The 17,728-nt window shown below is 38.5% G+C and overlaps 1 protein-coding gene across 6 annotated transcripts in view; it reads left to right on the top strand.

Annotated features, from left to right (window-relative positions):
- Positions 1-17,518, top strand: part of TC2N (tandem C2 domains, nuclear) — a 37,892-nt gene extending 20,374 nt beyond the window's left edge. For all 6 annotated transcript variants that reach the window (XM_085582286.1, XM_021531953.3, XM_085582283.1 and 3 more), the window contains 7 exons: positions 227-302; positions 1,451-1,551; positions 2,222-2,338; positions 3,194-3,385; positions 5,223-5,337; positions 5,812-6,011; positions 8,271-17,518. In XM_085582286.1, the coding sequence (XP_085438412.1) occupies positions 227-302; positions 1,451-1,551; positions 2,222-2,338; positions 3,194-3,385; positions 5,223-5,337; positions 5,812-6,011; positions 8,271-8,381 (912 nt within the window). In that variant the 3' untranslated portion in view covers positions 8,382-17,518. The remainder of the gene's footprint in view (positions 1-226; positions 303-1,450; positions 1,552-2,221; positions 2,339-3,193; positions 3,386-5,222; positions 5,338-5,811; positions 6,012-8,270) is intronic.
- Positions 17,519-17,728: the final 210 nt, after the last annotated feature.

Raw genomic sequence — 17,728 nt, 5'->3', positions numbered from 1 at the left:
CTATATATTCATGAGCAAAAAAAATGTCTGCTGGTCAAATGGGTTCTCTGTTAGCTCGTTGCATCAAAATAATAATTGCATGCTGCTGGATCAAGAAACTAGTAAGGAATAAGGCAATTATTTGAAATGGAGTATTTAGTTTTCATCATATCTTGTCTGATGGTATAATCCCTGGGTTTTGCATCTGTTACTCTGAATTAAGTGATTCCTTTTTTCCTGTCCCCAGAGATATGATTCAGTCTCCAGTGTACCTAGCAGTTCCTCTTCCAGGAAGGATTCGCAAGGCAGTAACAGGAGTCTGGGTAATGTTTTGTTTCTTTACCTTGTAATGAAATATTTCCCTTTGCACATGAAACATTAAGCTATTTCTACTCTGCCATTGATGTTTTTGTTTGGTTTGGGTTTTTTTTTGAGATGAATATGACTAGCAGGTCAGCTAGAGATGACTTGGCAATTTGAAATTAAGAGGTTTGTACTTGCTCTGTCCTGTTTGGAGATTGAGCAAATGAGACTTTGAGAAGTTCTCATGCTTTTGAGAAGTTCATACTTGGATTTTCTTCCCAAGTGAACTAAGAAATTACAGACACCTTGTTAGGATAGAATGCAGTACCAGGTCCCAGGTCTAGTCCTTTTTCATGTATCAGTATTTTTCTGTGTGAAGTGCCTGGAATTCAATACCCATATTACACTGGTAATTAGGCAAGGATATTGCATGCAAACCCAGTATCCTTATTTATGAAAGAATGCCGAAGAAGTGGAGATATGGCAAAATAAACTCTCAAAAATTAATCAAGTCCCCACAAAGGTCACCCTGCTATAAGTCAAAGTTTGACCCAGTCTCCTTCTACACGAAAACTGAGGCAATGACCTGGTTCCAGTCATGACAGAGAAATGCTGGATATTAAATGGCTTTTCTGACTTGGAGACAGCATAATAGTAAAATGTTTACTAGACTGGAATTGACATTTGAGACAGAAGGGACCAATTTATAAATTTAACAGTGAAAGAGATTAAGGGAAGTGATAGGATATAAATGTGTTCTGGGTATCTCAGGAACATGCTTTTTGTCTTTCTAAAAGTTGTTTGAGTATAACACAAGTTATTAAATTCAGTAGAGATAACCCAGGCACATGGTGTGATTCTTGGTGTGGTCTCCTGTGCAGGGCCAGAAGTTGGACTTCTGAGATCCTTAAGGTCCCTTCCAACACAGGGTATTCTGTGATTACATTATTCTATTCCATGAAATGTGAAGTCTTTAGCCATGCAGAAGATAAGGTTACTGGACTTGGTGGATATTTTGTCCTTGAAATGTAGCTGTTAAATTATTTCAAACTTATTTTGAGAGAAGTTTGTGAAGATAAGCAGTCCACCTACTACTAATGAGTTCCCTTATTTCAGGAATGAACTTTTAAGATACTGCATTAAAATATTAATTGGCTTTCTTCCATAGATACTATTACATTATCAGGTGATGAACGAGACTTTGGAAGACTGAATGTGAAGTTGTGTTACATTTCTTCTGTAGAACAGATTTGGATCACAGTTTTACATGTAAGCAAATAAGTTGGTTATTTATTCAAATAACTATTCTACTATACTTAGTGGTAATTGCCACAAGATTTGTCTCTATGTTACTTCAATGAATACTTTTAGGAAAAAAATATAATTATTTTAAGTGTTAATATAAACAAAGTTCAGTCAAATGTAATACTAGATTTCAAAGCACCTTCCTTTCCTTTCTTATTTTTTCTGTTGCAATCTCTGTTCTGCTGCAGTCAATAAGAAGAAATAGTATATATTTCCATATGTTACCACACATACGTTAACATATGTTCCAGTTGTGAATTGAGGAACTATTCAGAACATACTAGAAAGCTGAGCTGGTGATAGGCTGCTCCTGCTATGGACATTTTCCTGTGAAAATTTGAGGGCAGTAAATGGGAGCAGCTGTGGAAGCACCATTGAAGTGACTTCTGTGATTCTATGACTTTAAATCTAACAGTTCCTTCAAGGCAGAACCCTAACAGAACTTTGAGGACAGGTAGCTTCTTGAGGCTTTTTTGTCAGTAAATGTGACACTGTTATGGTGGTTGTATATACTTCCAGAACTGAGAATAATTTTCAGGCAAGGGAAATTTGAGTGGACAGAAACCTTTTAAGTACATCAAATGATGTACTTAATGATGTTCATTGTCTAAACTGACTTTTTTCAATGTTGCAGTGCAAAGACTTGAACTGGCCTTCTAGCTGTGGGGAAAATCCTCGTATCTGTGTCAAGGGAATTCTCACACTGCCCAAGCCAGTGCATTTCAAATCTTCTGCCAAGGAGGGCTGCAATGTAAGTAGAGGCATGCAAAATACTGAGAAATATTTTTCCTCACAAAAAATAAATGTGACAGATAAATAGATTTTTTAAATGGACCAAACATCCACTCCTATGCCATATTTGCTGTGGTAACTGCCCAGGCGTGTTTTACTTCTCCCACCTTCTCAAAAACCTATTAAAAGCCTTATTCCACTTCCTCCCCTATATCCTGCCTTGCATTGTACTCTTGCCCTGCTTCTCTCACAAGCTGGCAGGACAGATATGCTCATAGGGGACTGAACCATGAGCTGCAGGCCATGGCACCTCCGTGGTGGGGCACCAGAGGAAGACTGGGCATACCTGTAGGTGCACACTCATCCCAGGGAAGGTAGCTGAGGTACTGCCTCTCATCTGGCAGGAAACAATTTTCACACTTTGTCTCTACAGAAAATAGTAAAAATTGGTTACATGGGACACGATTCCTGATAGTGGCAGTAAAGGAATATTAAAGCGATGGAAAGTAAAACAACATAAATCTCCCATAATGTGAGCCAAAGGTGAAAGGAAATAAAATTAGCTGGAAAGACTGTAGCAAAAGGTTAGAGAATCTGTTTCACAATGTGTGTATGCTGTTGTAAAGCTCCAGAAGAAATGGCCACAACTTGTTATGATAGTGAAAAATAATCCAGAACTTCAGCCCTGCCAGGGTGTGACAATGCAGGGGCGAGTGTGTGTGGACTTTGCACTATAAAAGCACACTTTTCCATGGTAACCTAAAGTGGTAGGCAGGAGCAGTGGCTATAGAGTCAGGATGCCTTGGTTTCTAGGTTTTGGGCTCAGTGGGATTCTCTTAAAATGATAATGTTATTCATCTGTTTTTCTTTCTAGGACATTGAATTTATGGAAACTTTTGTTTTTGCTATTAAACTGCAAAGCCTGCAGGCTGTCAGACTGGTATTTAAAATCCAGACACAGACTCCCAGGAAAAAAACTATTGGAGAATGTTCCCTGGCACTGCGGGAGTTGAGCTCACAGGAGTCGAATCATTGGCTGGATATATCTCCTCCTTCCAAAGCACCTGTAAGTGCCAGTACTGTGAAAGCATGTTCTTATCTCTCCTAGAAGGGGTTGCTGGAAATGAATGGGAAATAATTCAGTAGTAAAACTAGAGGGGTTCTTTTTTTCCCCTTTACCCTACTTCCTTGGAGAAAGGCATTTTGATGGGGAAAAAATGCAGACTTTTGAACTCTGCACATAGCTGTTCTGGTCATAAACTGCAGATGTTTCTAGGAAAAGAGCTAGAGCAAGCTCTTCCACACTATGGCTCACAGCTTGAGGGAGGGACATTCTGGGGAAATGTTCAGCAAAGAACACCGGATAATTGTCTTTTCCGACCAAAAAAGCATCAGAAGATCCTTAGGACTCACAGCAAGAGCTCAGAGCAAATGGAATCTGCTTTTGTTATGGAAGAAAAGTGCTAAGATCTTCAGTGGCCTGAAACTGCAGAGACAGCCATATATTTAATGTTCAGATTGCATGCTGTGAAGTAGTAATTCAGACAGTTCATTTCCATTAGCGTAATAAGAAGCAGGTGGTTTTCGCAGTGGGATTTCCTTTCCCCCTACCCTCACTTTGTTTGTTTCTTTTATAGTTGTGTCTAGACATTTGTATTTTCAACAAATTAAACTTGAATTAGCAATTCAAAAGCAAATTTTATTTAAGTGTGTCTGAGTAATATGAATGATATTCTTGATTTCTAGTGTACGTTGCACTTGACATTTTTTTAATGCTAATGTGAATAACCATATTGCTTCAAAAGCAGTGAGATAAAGTGACAGAGGAAGCTGGTATCCAAAAGCCCTCCAGACACTCTGGGATTCATTCCTGTAGTACCTGTGAGGCAGCAAACCCTAACCTCTATGCCAATAGAAAGCCACAGCTCAGAGTCAACGAAGTGACTTCCTCACAGGTTTACACAGAAATTTTGTGGCTGAGCTACAAAGAGAATTTGAGTCTCTTTGATGAACTCGGGCCTGATTTTCTTTATCTAACTTGTTGCTCTCTTGCTTAGTGCATTTTGATTCATTGAAGCATATTAAAACATGAAGGCAACAAAGACTAGGCAGAGTCCATTTAAGTGAAGGCTGTCAGGAAAGGTGGGTCTCCATTGGCCTTTTCCTGCTGCTCTTACAGTGTTCTGAGGACATTAGAGTGTGACAGGAGAGCAAAGAGGATGACTCAGTTCAGCTTTGCCACTGCACAAATTCTAAAAAAAACCCCCAGGAATCAGACTGGAGATCTTGATACATACACTGTGTGTGTGGCAGTGGTGGATGTGTGTGGGCGTGTAAAACACAAGTACTTTCACAACACAGGAAGCTACACAGTATGCAGTCACCCTAAGCACTCATGACATTAAGTGACAGGGCCTTGTGTCAATGGAAACCATTGCCTATATCTCCATATTGCAAAATTCAAAAGTGTGAGAGGGAAACTCTGAAGGGTTTTTTTTTGTCAGTGGAGCTTACATGCTCTCACTTCCACACCCAGATTTAATAAAGTTGCAATGGCAGGTCTGGTTTCCCCTGTATGTGTCTGCTCTTGCCACTGTAGAATCTGTACCAGGTAAAAACTGAGGACTAGATGATTTGGCCAGTATTCCTGGCTGCAGCCCACAAGGGCCCTATGTGCACCACACATAAGCAGCTCATCAGTGGGGCACATGTACTGCAGCTATGACAAGTGCAAGATGCACTTACTGTGCATCTGCAGGTTCTGTATACAGCACATGCTTATATTTCTGTCCAGGAAATCCCAGATAGAAATGTGGGAGCCCAACATATGACAAAATTCCTGTGTTTCCTGAGTTTATAAGCAACTTAATCCAGATATTATGGCAACATTCTTCTGCTTGTAGGTGTGCCGTGCAGAACTTCAAATAGGAACTTGTTTTCAAGCAATAAACAGGAGGATACAGTTACAGATTCTTGAAGCACAAAACCTTCCTGTTTCATCCAGGCCACTGTCTTCAAGTAAGTTACATCAGCTGTTTCATGTCTCCTCTCTGAAAGCACTTGCAACAGGTAAATTGCTGCTCAAATGGGTTGGCAATTCATAACATTCTTTACAAACCTCAGACTAACACATTGTTTCATAGATTTCCATTGCCAAGGCTCATTTCCCCAGATGTCTTACTTGATTATATTTTGTTTGGTTTGAAGATGTGTGTTTATGTATTTTGGAAGATTTTCATCCCAGTATTAATCCTGACATACAAGAGCATTAGCTTGCACTTGCTGTTTGGATACTGTTTTAATCAGTCCAATATTACTGAACATATTCTGTTTATGCAACTGGTCAGGAAAGCTATTGTAGCGTTGTTTTGGCCAGACTTTTGAGAAATAGATGCAATTTGAAGCATACATATGGATCTTGTTGGTTCCTTTTTGGGTGTGTTGTGAGTAACCCTTTGTGTGCTATGTCTTTTTCCTTCCCTTTTGTGCTAGATTTCTTTGTGAAAGTTGGAATGTTTAGTACAGAAGGGATCATCTATAAAAAGAAGACTCGCCTTCTGAAGTCCACTAATGGCCAAGTGAAGTGGGGAGAAATGATGGTTTTTCCAATTAGCCAAGCAGAACAAGGAATTAGCTTTCTCATCAAGCTCTACAGCAAAAGCTCAGTGAGAAGAAAACACTTCCTAGGACAGGTTGGTTTCTGCTAAACAGCCTGATACCATTTACTTAAAACCCAGTTCCACAGGTTTCTTGGTATGAATTTTAAAATACTTTAAATGAGGTGACATATAACAAAATAGTAAATTCTACTAAATATTCTTCTGTATGTAATCCAAGTAGAAATGGTACTGGGCTCTTAAGCATGCACTAGCATGAGAATGGGAGTTTACACTTGATTTTTCTTTCAAAAAGAAATCTTAAAGTCAGTTTTGTGTGGAGTATTACTATGTGACAGATTTCTTCAAAGAGATACAGGATCTCCTTTAGCTTCCTAAAGAAAAACACAACACCCACAGGAGCTCTATGACCTAAGGTCTGTACAAGGTGTTGGCTTACTCTACCAAAACTCTCACAACAGAGGTATGTAAAAGGAAGTATCAACAGCTACAATGAGACTCCTTTCCTGGGTAAAACAATGCTGAATTCAGTACAATAGTCTATGTATGATCAAGTGATAGTACAAATGTCCAAACACAAAATAATTTTAGCTTGTTTTTTAGCTAACAGACACGATTTCAGTAGTATTGCTTTGAAAGCATTTGTGTGATCATATTTATTTGGCCACCATAAAACTTAGTAGTCTGGTCTCATTACTCTCTCCATCCTCTTCCCCTGCTTGTTCTAATTTACCATCATCCTGTCCTTTCTATCTCTTTTCTTCTTGATATAGTGAGCCATAGCTGTTCTTAATGCTCTGTGCTTTTCCTGACCCAGTTAGGTGCAGTAACAGAGTTTTAATAAATGCATAAATTAATAATGTAGACTTGATTTTGAGACCCCAGCTGTAATGTCCCATGTCAGATGGAGGACTATGCTGTCCTTAGGTACAAAAAAATGATACTGTCCTAATCTGGTGATGTTTTTTGTGTCTGCTGAAGACATGCAGCTACAGGAGATGCTCATGTGCTATAAGATATAGCACATTATGTGCTAGCAAGAGTTATGTGAAGTTCCTCCATTTTTTGTAGCCTCATGTTACACATGTCCCATCTTCCTGTTGGTGGAATTAGATTTGAAACAGGAAAAGAAAAAAATTCTTGTTCTTAGCTGTACTGCCTTGGGTGGGGGAGGGCAGAAATAACTGAGTACAATTTTGCAGTCATCTAGCAATATGTGAGGTAATCTCAATCTGATGAGTTACATTTAATTGTGGATCTTATTTATAGGGATAGGAAAACTTGTGCTCCTCAGAGGTTTTTTGGAAAAGATTGTTTTAGCTCATGAAGGCAGACATTGCCACATAACACATGAAGACATAAAATATGGCTCAGGGAAAAATGTACTTTGAGCAATTGGCTGGGTAGCTGGAAAAAAATGAATATAGCTGGATCTATTAACTTTGTTCTTCAGAGAATGGTGTTTAATTGGATGCTGTTCTAAGCAGACAATACTTAGATTAGGCTGCTTTTACAGGCATGTCTTTAATCATGAGCAAGATGTACATTGAATCTCTGTGGATGAAACATCAGCTGTCTATGGTATTCTGGAAGACATTATTCTCACTTCTTGAGGACTCATGCCCCAGCAGTATAGGCTAAATGTACTTCATGGTCAAGGTTTCTGAGAAGTCTTAAAAGGACTCATTCTTGGAAGACTTGAGGAAATAGAGTCCTGTAAATAACGCTACCTACTTACATAAGCAGAATTCTTTTGGCAGTGGAGGCTGGTGATAATGTTAAGGGGGAAAATTTCCTACTTGTACTTCATTTCCTCATTTAATGGCCACTATCCACTAACTGAATACTGAGAAGAAATGGACTCTTACTACGTGACTATGTGTGGTATGGGCATGTTAGTAACCTCTGTGGAATGCAGGTTTGGCCCTGGCTGTGGGAGTGTGCAACTTTAAATGCTCATGAAAGTGCTGGACAGCTCGTGCCGGATGCTGCATGGCTTGGAGCCAACTGCGTCCGAACACACGGAGCCGCCGCTGGCCTGGGGAGCCCCTGACCCCAGCATGTGCATTTGAGTACAGCAAGGAATGCTTTGCTTAAAACATCTTTTTAAGTACTGAAACGTTATTATGTACTGGGTTCTCTAAACTATTTTAGAATCTAAATTTAAACACAGACTCCAGCTGAAAGCCAAAATGTTAGTACTAGCAGAACTGTATTTGTTGCTGTAATCTTTTGGTCACAGTCTATACATTGTCTCTTGTTCTACACTTCCGTGGTATTTATTTGATAAACTTTTTTTTTTTTTTTTTTTTTTTTTTTTTCCCCTTAATGCAGATCTGGTTAAGTTCTGATAGCAGCAACAGTGAAGCAGTAGAGCAGTGGAAAGATACCATTGCAAATCCTGAAAAAGTTGTTGTTAAATGGTACAGCATTGGTGCATCTTGAAGACTGGAGATGAAATTCAGAACTGATTTTTCTACAGAAATTCATATGCTATCTTAAGTAGTATAAATTAAAAATAAATATATTATCTATGCAAGTTCTTCAGAAGTTCTCCACTGCATCATGCCTCTGTGGAAATGGAAAATTCAGTTTCACCAAGAGAAATACTGGCTAAATACTACTAAAAAGAAGACTCGGGAAGTAGAAAAAGTGCTTGTTTGATTTCACAAAATCTTTCTTGAAAAAAGTATGTTTGCCCCTTTTGGATTTCATAAAAGCACAGAAATTCAGTTTTGGGGAGAAGCAGCTTGAATCAACTCTGTTTCACTAGCCTCTGACAACATGCTCATCTGCATTGTTGTCTTTTGCAGACTCCAACGTCCAGGGAATGGGTCATGTCAGTGGCTTGATTCTGGGCACCTGTGAGCAGCTGGGGTTGTTGGCACCATTTGATCAGAATAACGTGTGCCTGAGCAAATGGGGAAGCTGTGGCAGCAGGAGAAGGTATAAAGGGAAGTACACAATAAGGCAGTACCTGTAGGCTTTTATAATCTCCACTTTGGATGAAGGGTTGTTCAGAAGGCTGTAGCTTGAGCTTGCCCCCATCCTTTTCTCAAAACAGAGAGATGGAAAGATAAAAGTTCCTCTGACTTAGTGATCTTTACAAGAGGGGCCCTCCAGACTTGTTCTGTTTGGGTAAATTCTGGCTGGAATCAATGGAATAGTACAAGGAGGCAAGGAACCTGCCTAGGATCAGATTCAGTATTTTTAGATTGCTTTCTTATATAGAATACTTATATGTAAACCACTTCCTATCTAGTCAACAAGGTCTAGCATTTGCCTACATTGCCAAAACAAAGGCTAACATGTACAAAGGAGTAAGCGAAGATTTACTGACTTTATGTGCTTTTTGATATCAGTTAAAATGCAGCACTGTAAGGGATTCAGACTTTTTTAAAGGATGGGCTGCTACTGCAGAAGTATTTGTTACATGTCTAGGATGCTAAAAAATTATGTGTGGGAGTATATTTTTATTACTTGTTTCTAGTAAGAAGAAATAAACATTTTTTTATTGCAAATTGTATTTTTCCAACAAAACCCTAGGATTATATTTTCTGTTAGTTCCCATATTTTCAGTTGTCTATTTCCAGTTATTTTTAAGGGGGGAAAATACCAAGTATATAATTAATAATGTATAAATCTAAAAGCACAGACCTCTTAGCACTACTTCAACTACCTGATTTAAAAATACATACATATTTCATTAACTGCACTGCTTACATATATACTGTTGGCTGTCTGGACTGTACAAATATGTGTGTTGGTATAGATGGTGAATAAATCTACCTGTCTTCATAACTTGGACCTAATTCCACCATCTGAGAGGATCGAGAGTGGCAGTGACATTACTCGCTGCTGGAAGGCAATAGAAAATGGGGAGCAGAGAAAATGCTGTTACAGGAAAGCACATCCTCATCAAGCATACAGCTCAGAGCATCTTTACTTCAATTTTTTTGAGTGTCAGGAAGAAACAGAAACACTTAGAATTTTTTTTTCATCAGTTGATAATTGAAACTTTCAAAACTTCAACCATCCAGTTTGTCTTTGAAATTTAATATTTTGAAAACAGAAGGATTTTTACAGACTTGTACATATTATGCTTTTCAGCCAGCCATTATAAAAGAACTGAAAAAAGGTTTTGCATATTACTTGAGAAGAAATATTGGTTCTAGCTCTTACTCTTTGCAAAACTCCCAGGAGGCCCAGAGGATCTTCACTGACACTGATAATTTTCAACCAGTTAAAACAGTTGGGAGGAGCCTGGCCTGCTGGGAAAAATAAAAAAATGAAGTGGGCTGAACTGATATTTTTGGAGTATCTTTATTTGAATACATGGATCTTTTTTATTCATTGTGGCTGAACATTTTATTCATTGTGGCAATAAACAAAAGTGCAAACTAACTGTTTCCTGATGCAGAATGCTGCTCTGTTTAAAAGAGAGGACAGGGAACATCCCAGTGTTTTATAGACTTCAATTACCAGAGCAGTGGTTCTACAGAATTTGCCAACTCAGTGGATGCTGTATAAAAAGGATTTCTGGGACAGTTTTAGGACACTTACCCTTCTAAAGGCCTAACTAGTCCCTTTTTTGCTATGCTAATATTTAATCTACATGTTTATAATAAAATCTATGAACAGCAAATATTAATTTTCCCCAATTGTTTATACTAATGTTTAGCAGCTTCTCAAAGTCAGGCTTAATTCCTACTTTTTTCTCTGAGAAAGTGCCAGCTAACAAACCCTGTTCTGTGCAGTGCTGTCTGTAGGGGGACTGCTGACACACGGGGGAGATCCATAAGGCTTCTTTGTGCAAGATGCACACAGGTCCTGCAGCACTCTGAAGAGCTGCTCTGAGGCACTGCTTCACCCTGTGCTCATTCCCAAAATGTTCTGCATTTTTGTGCTTCAGCTAAGAGTTCAATGAGTTAATAGTTGACATGCAAGAAGGAAATAAGAGGTGTCCTGGGACACTCTTCTGTTGGTCACAGCTGTATGTTGTCCCTCTAAAGCATCCTCAGACACTATTTTGATTGTGACATCCAAGTTTACTGTCATTGAAAATACTGCTAAAGCTATTTTGTCATTCACTTTATTTGTAGATAAAAGGCACACATGGTTTATAATTGGATTTGCTCTTGCTTCTAGTCAGTGACTCACCCAGTTTCCTAACCTAAAGCAATCCTTATTAAAGCAGCAGAGGTTCAGAGATGAACCAGTTTTATTTTGATCAGCTCCCAAATGGATGTGGATGAACTGGAAGAACAATTATGATCTTATATTAAATATTATTCATACAGAGATCTGTGCCTGCATAGTTAGAAACCAACTATAGACTAAACTTGATCAGATTTTCCAAAAGGTATATGTATCATTTCACTGGTTAATCAAACAATCCTGTTTTATTTATTTATAACTAATAACATTCTGTATGTAAACAAGGTCAAACAATTTATTTTTCAAGTTTTTATGTCTCAGTGACACACCATGGCATTCTTTTTAAGGAAAAAATAATGTGAGATTTTGCCACAGAAGATCAGTGGATGTAACAGTTTGTAAACCACATTATCATACAACATTACTTGGAAAAGAATTGTGTTTGAGCATCTGATCTTATGTGATCAAAACATAAATAGAGCCATGTTGTTAGGCATCTCCATTAGGCATCTCTGGTTTTTCCTTTTGTTGGCAGAACATCTGTATAAAACAAAAGGTGATTTTGTAAGCATTCAATTAAGTACATATGCTGTTTGACTCCAAAATTGTTTGCCTGATGAAAGTTCCCTTTAGAGTTATGAGTTGATTTTGAAGCCAAAACATAAGCTTGTCTAGAAGTTTGGGGCAGGGCTGTCCCACATCTTAATTTCATCTTGCCAACATATATATGACATGGCTGCATAGTTGTGGAATATACCCGCTCTGTTTTTCCAGCTTCTGCTGCAAAATTACATCACCATGTAAATACAGCCCTGTACATGATCTCATGCTTGGTGCATGGAAAAAGCCATCACTAAAATCAGCACCATGTTTCACAAACACTGCTCCAGCTCATGTACATTCTTTTCTCCAGCCTGCAGTGAGGAACAGGCCATTGGCTCGCAGGCCATGGCAGAACTCCCACTGTGCTCAGCAGAAGCAACCAGTCTTCAAAGCTGGTTTAGTGATGGTATGATTTATCTAAAAAAAGGTTACACACAGCTTTTTTTTTTTTTTAATCTGTTTTTAAAATAAATGAAAATCTCTCCACATTGATGTTTCTGTAGAAAATTAATTTCATGAAAGTGGATCTGCATATCTTAATGTAATGCAATTCTTCCCATAGATTTCAGAGTCTTTAAAATAAATCCTCTGTGCTTATTCTTCCCCCATATTTGAGTGTGCAATTTTTTACTTCCTTTGATTTGACTGTAGGCTGCTCTTCTCCCTCAGCATAAACAAGTCTGTAAACAAGTCTCCTTTTTTCAATTAACTTTCTGCATTTCTAGTAATGTTTCCCCCTTCTTTACCTAGTACTGGGACCAGCATTATACATGTGTAATTTGCTGTTTAAAGAACTAGCTATAAGCAGAAGACTTTCATCCTAGGGCTTGGCTTCTGTCTGATGCTTTTCATGTCTGAGCTACCTTTGTTCACAGCTTCAGTGTTATGGTTCTTTTGGTGCTCCCCAAATTTCTGTGTTCTCTGCCTCCATTGAATAAAACAATGGGACAAATTAGTTGTAATTTTTCATGTGCACCTGGGTATCTTCATTTGCTGTTTTCCTCCTCGAAAAATTACCTTAGGAAATCATTTTGTGTGATGAGAAGGAGCAAACTGTTTGTGCTTCTGACCTTTGAGGACAGTAGTGTTGTTTGACTGCCACTGCAGTGCTTTGAGACAGAGGAGGGCTCAAGGAAAAGTCATAAAAAGCTGCATTCCAGGTGGAGGGAGGGCTGCACCCCTTTCATGCATGATCTGGGAAACCCTCATTAGGGATCCCTTGTCAGATACATATTGTATTTTTTATCCTTGTCTTTATCCTTGCAAAATTTTCTGGAGCTATGGAGTGGCTAAATAGAGACATTTTCCATAGGGGGAATGATATGGTTCATATATTTCTGTGAAGCAAAGAATTGGCTAAAAGGTCTTAGAGGTCTTTGAAAAAAACAGTCATAGGAATGTACTTCTTAATTTTAATATAGCCAAGCTTTGTCACTTGTAGGAGAGGAGTGGATTCTTGCTTTGTAAAACACAGCAGAAGAAAAGGGCACATACGCCCCAAAACAGGGCTGGCTTTTCTTTGCATTGGTATCGTTAGTCCTTTCAACACAGAGGTGGAACTATATATGCTTAGCTGTCTCTTTTCCCGCAGTAAGGGCAAGTTGGGTTGGGAATTGTTGAAAGTGAGGTAGTGAAAGAGGTAAAATAAAAGCAGTGCTTTTGTTTTGAAAAACATTGCTTTTCAAAGCAATGTAACGTGCCTGTAACTATTGACAAAGCTTTTATTTGACATAGCTAAAGATAGATGCTTACGCATTTAGGTATTTGCTTAGGTTCTACCAATATTTCCTGGCATGAGACTGAATTCATCCTCTATTTATGTAACGCTTCATTCTGCTGTGTTCATTGACCTTTGAGCTCTAGACCTAATTATGCCTGATTTCCTATGAATCCATCCCTCATGGCTGATTGCCTTTGGTGTGCAGAAAGGGGTAGACTTCTGCCATCTTTTTATTGCACATCACATAATTACAGAGTTTCTGTCTCTGACAGATTCTGTTAATTCTAATACGAGGTGAGCCTATGGCAGTTATTCTTTCACCTGGGAAACTGGGAACTGGCTCTCCCTTTTCTACCTGAATGTTCTTGGGTTTTCTTAAATCCTTTGAAGACAGGACTATCTGTGACATCCCTGCCATCAGTTAAATTTGGCTGCAATAAATAATGGGCTCAAAAATTATTTTGGACCTTGGAAGAGAAATGAGTGAAAGCAAGCTCTGCTGCTTCAGGACCCTGAGGCTTAGCTGTGATTTCCTCTGTTCTGCTGCAGGCCAGAGAAGCTTTTCAGATCAGTGCTGATCATGATTCCAGCAATACTAGTTCTCAAGGCATCTTAATCATTCTCTCTAAAGATACATTTCTTAAAGCATGGACATTTTCTTGAAACATGTCGCTCTGTATGAACAGATCAAAGCACCAGTACAAGCATATGAGCCATACCAGCTGTATCAACACTTCAGTAGGAATTTTGGCAGTAAAAGCCATTAATCCAGTATTCACGTATAGATGCTCAGGTGGTGCAATGTAAACTGGACTGTGCATTGGTAGATCCAAGCCAGCTCATCTTATCTGAGATCTGGACATGCAAGCCAAAGAAACTACAATCTTCTGCTGAAAAAGTAAGATTGTGACTGTTCTGTTCATCTCTTGGAAAGCTTCAGCAGGGTGTATCAAAATCTCAGAAGTGTACAGGGCTCGAAATACATTTTCAGCAGCTCACATGAAAATGGGAAAAAAGAATCCTCACCTGTAATCTGGACTGATGCAGAGTTACTCTACTCTGTTGCTCTAGAGAGCCATGATTTACGTTCTTAGTTTTTGTGCTTCCTGATTAGAAATACAGCCTCATGATCAACAAGTCGTGTCCATTTGTATCCATCTTACTAAACAGAATTTCTTGATATGGCAGGGAAGAAGAAGGTGGACAACTCATATAAGCTGCTTGAATATTTCTCTGCACTAGTTTTCTGAGCTGCAAGTGGGAAGCCACTTTAACAGAAAATATTAAGATACTGAACAAAAAAAAAAAAACCTACAAAAACAACAAACTAATTCTTTGACACTGTGTCTGTGTGAATCTGTTTCTTCATGTGACACAACAAAGACTATTCTTTCTGGCCTTACAGAAGAGACCTACAACAATAATTACATAAAATGCAGTGCTTATTAATTAGAATATAGTAACATCAAATATTTTGCTGATTCATTAAAATATAGTATTATATATTCATACCTATGTTACTAAATAAATTAGTTAAACCAGCAATTATTTTTTCAGATATTTGCTTTTTTTAATTTGAACTCCTGCATTTCTGACTTTGAGCAATGCAAATAAATTGGCCATATTACCTCTGAGTGAGACTGAACATCTCTCATTCAATAACTTATTTTAATGTATTTGACCTAAAATCTGAATTTTGGTTTTAATTTACATAATATTACCTGTTTATCAGTATGCAGTATGTGAAATAAAAATTATGTAGGTTGTTGGAAGCAAGAATGGCAAAGCATCTACAGGAAGGGTAGGTCATGAGGGATGCAGAACTAACTACTAACTTATAATTCCAACAAGTACAAATAAGACACTAGCTGATTATCCCTGGAAGTAGTGTTTGAGCTGTTCAACAGTCTGCAAAATCATGCAATGCTTTCACTCCAAGGATATTTCCTCTCAGAAGGTGTCTGCAGCTGTTACAAATCAATAGGAAAGACCAGAAATGTTCCAGTGAAGTGCTTGTGCACAGATTTCTCATTTCTGTGTCTCAGTCTTTTACAGGAGAGCCAACACACCATTAGCCCAGCAATCCTCACCCTAGGGTCTGAGTTCCATGGTACTCAGTCTTTTAGGTAACTGATGACTTACTGGCCATAGCCAAGTAGAGCTGTGCAGCAAATCTTAGTTCTAAGGATAAAATTAGAGAATTGGGGACATTAAAAAATAGTTCATTATCAGGAATATGAAATGTTCTGAATCTGCAACACATAAAGATCTCAGTAATTTCAAAGCATGCCTAGAGAAATAGGAAAGGGGGAAGCTTGGCATTTGAGTCTGGTCTCCTGAGAGCACACCTGACAATGTGTTCACTTCTGAAGAGATCTATTTTCTAGTTAGTGAGATTAACAGACCATTTATGAAACTGTCTTACAGAAATGCATGGACTGCATTACATGAAAGCAGGAAAATTATTAAATTCACATTTTTAGAAAGACAGAGTTCAGTATGTTATAATCTTTGAATTTTTAGAAGTTCATTGAGGGCCCAAGAAGAGACCAGAACAACCTGGAAACGAAGATAAGAGCCTGTGACACTGGAACCATGAAATAAAATTGTGATAATACCACTGGACTGTGCAAAGCAGTGGCATCCAGCTCACAGAAGTTCCTATAGGTTTACTATGGCTATGATTACATAGGTGAAGAATGTTAAAGAACAAAGGCAGAACAAAGGCAGGTAACACTAATGAAGAGGTTATAGGAGAAAAACCCACACTGCTTCTCTATGCTGCAGCAAATGGCACAACCTAAGAAAATGTTCAGCATTTTGATAAAGATGCAAAACCTGCAGTAGACTGGACAGCCACTCAGGAGATTGCTCATGCCAGTAACCCAGGCAGAGAAGAAGCAGTGACTGCTACACCAAAGGAATTCATGGTGGAAGGGTCAGGGGACCATGTTGTGACAGGTAAAGCACACGGTTCTCATGAAAGCAAACAAGTTACCGACTGCTGTTAGACAGGGTCACAGAGTGAAAGCTAAGAAACTAATGGGACTGTGTTTATGTTGGAAACTAGCATCCACCTGCCTTGGTGTCAGTTAAAGCCAGAGATGACAAAGAAAAAAATCCTGATATTCTGGAGTTCTGGGACCTGTCACTTGGCATCATACACACCCACACCCACACTCACCCACACCCATACACCCCCATATGCACACACCCATAGACTGGGGGGCAAATGGTTTAGGCAGCAGCCTCACAGGAGGTGGTCCTGCTGTTGAGTGAGTTTGTTGCTGTGAACAGAAGAAAACCAGCCAAAAAAAAAAATCTCCAACTTTCTTCAAATGCTACACTACCAAAGAGCACATTTTGCTTAAGGAGAGAGAATTTCTATGATCTCCCCCAGTGAAGTTGGCATCTTTCTCTACAGCTATCAAACAGGCAGTCATTTACTCCCAGACATTAAGTCCTCACAAGCCTATGCTGAGTATTTCCACAGAACAAGGCTGTTTAGCACTTTGACAGGAGGCCTTTTTGGTAAGTGTAGGCAGAAGGTGCAAAACAATCTGAAGTGCAGTGAGAGTACAGTATTGCATTTGTATGGAGATGCTACAGATTCAGATTCATACACTATCAGACAGAAAGAATGGCATGTTTCTGTACCACACAGCCATTGGGGTATGATATGATCGCACTGATTCTTGTAGGCCATGAGTTTTGAGTGTGCAATGATGTCAGGGATAATATTCTGGTGTGCTGAGGTTAATGGCTTAATTTGTGTTTATTCAAGCTGATTGCAGGCCTCCCAAATTACATACATTAAAATATTGAAACATCTCCTGACAGCTGTAATAAATTAGCCTACTACTGTAATTTACAGGAAGGAGGTGGGTAAGGACAAAACTATAGCACACAGTAATTTCTAGAGGTTGATACTGAAAGCACAAATGGGCACAGCACACATTTTCAGAGGGTGAAACTGGTATTTTGTGCTTCAGAATGAAGATTCTTGAACTGGTAATATACTAATAAAAAATTTAAAAAATAAAAAATAAAAAATAAAAAATAAAAAATAAAAAATTAAAAATTAAAAATTAAAAAAAAAAAAAAGTAAGTACCATCCTGAGACCATAGTTAAGAGTTTTGCACAGATGACACAGTTATGCATTGTTTCACTTTCCACTGGGAAAGCCCCAGCTGCAGAATAGTATTGAGCTGTAGTCATCATGTTTCAATACAGATACAGGACAAAACAGAGTGAGTTTAATGGAAATTACTATATCAAGAACAAGAAAATCTGACCTGTAAGGAGTAAGGT

Source organism: Lonchura striata, chromosome 5, assembly GCF_050655825.1.
Source record: "Lonchura striata isolate lonStrDom1 chromosome 5, ASM5065582v1, whole genome shotgun sequence".
In the NCBI taxonomy this organism is placed as follows: Eukaryota; Metazoa; Chordata; class Aves; order Passeriformes; family Estrildidae; genus Lonchura; species Lonchura striata.
This window is presented reverse-complemented; position numbering and strand designations above follow the sequence as displayed.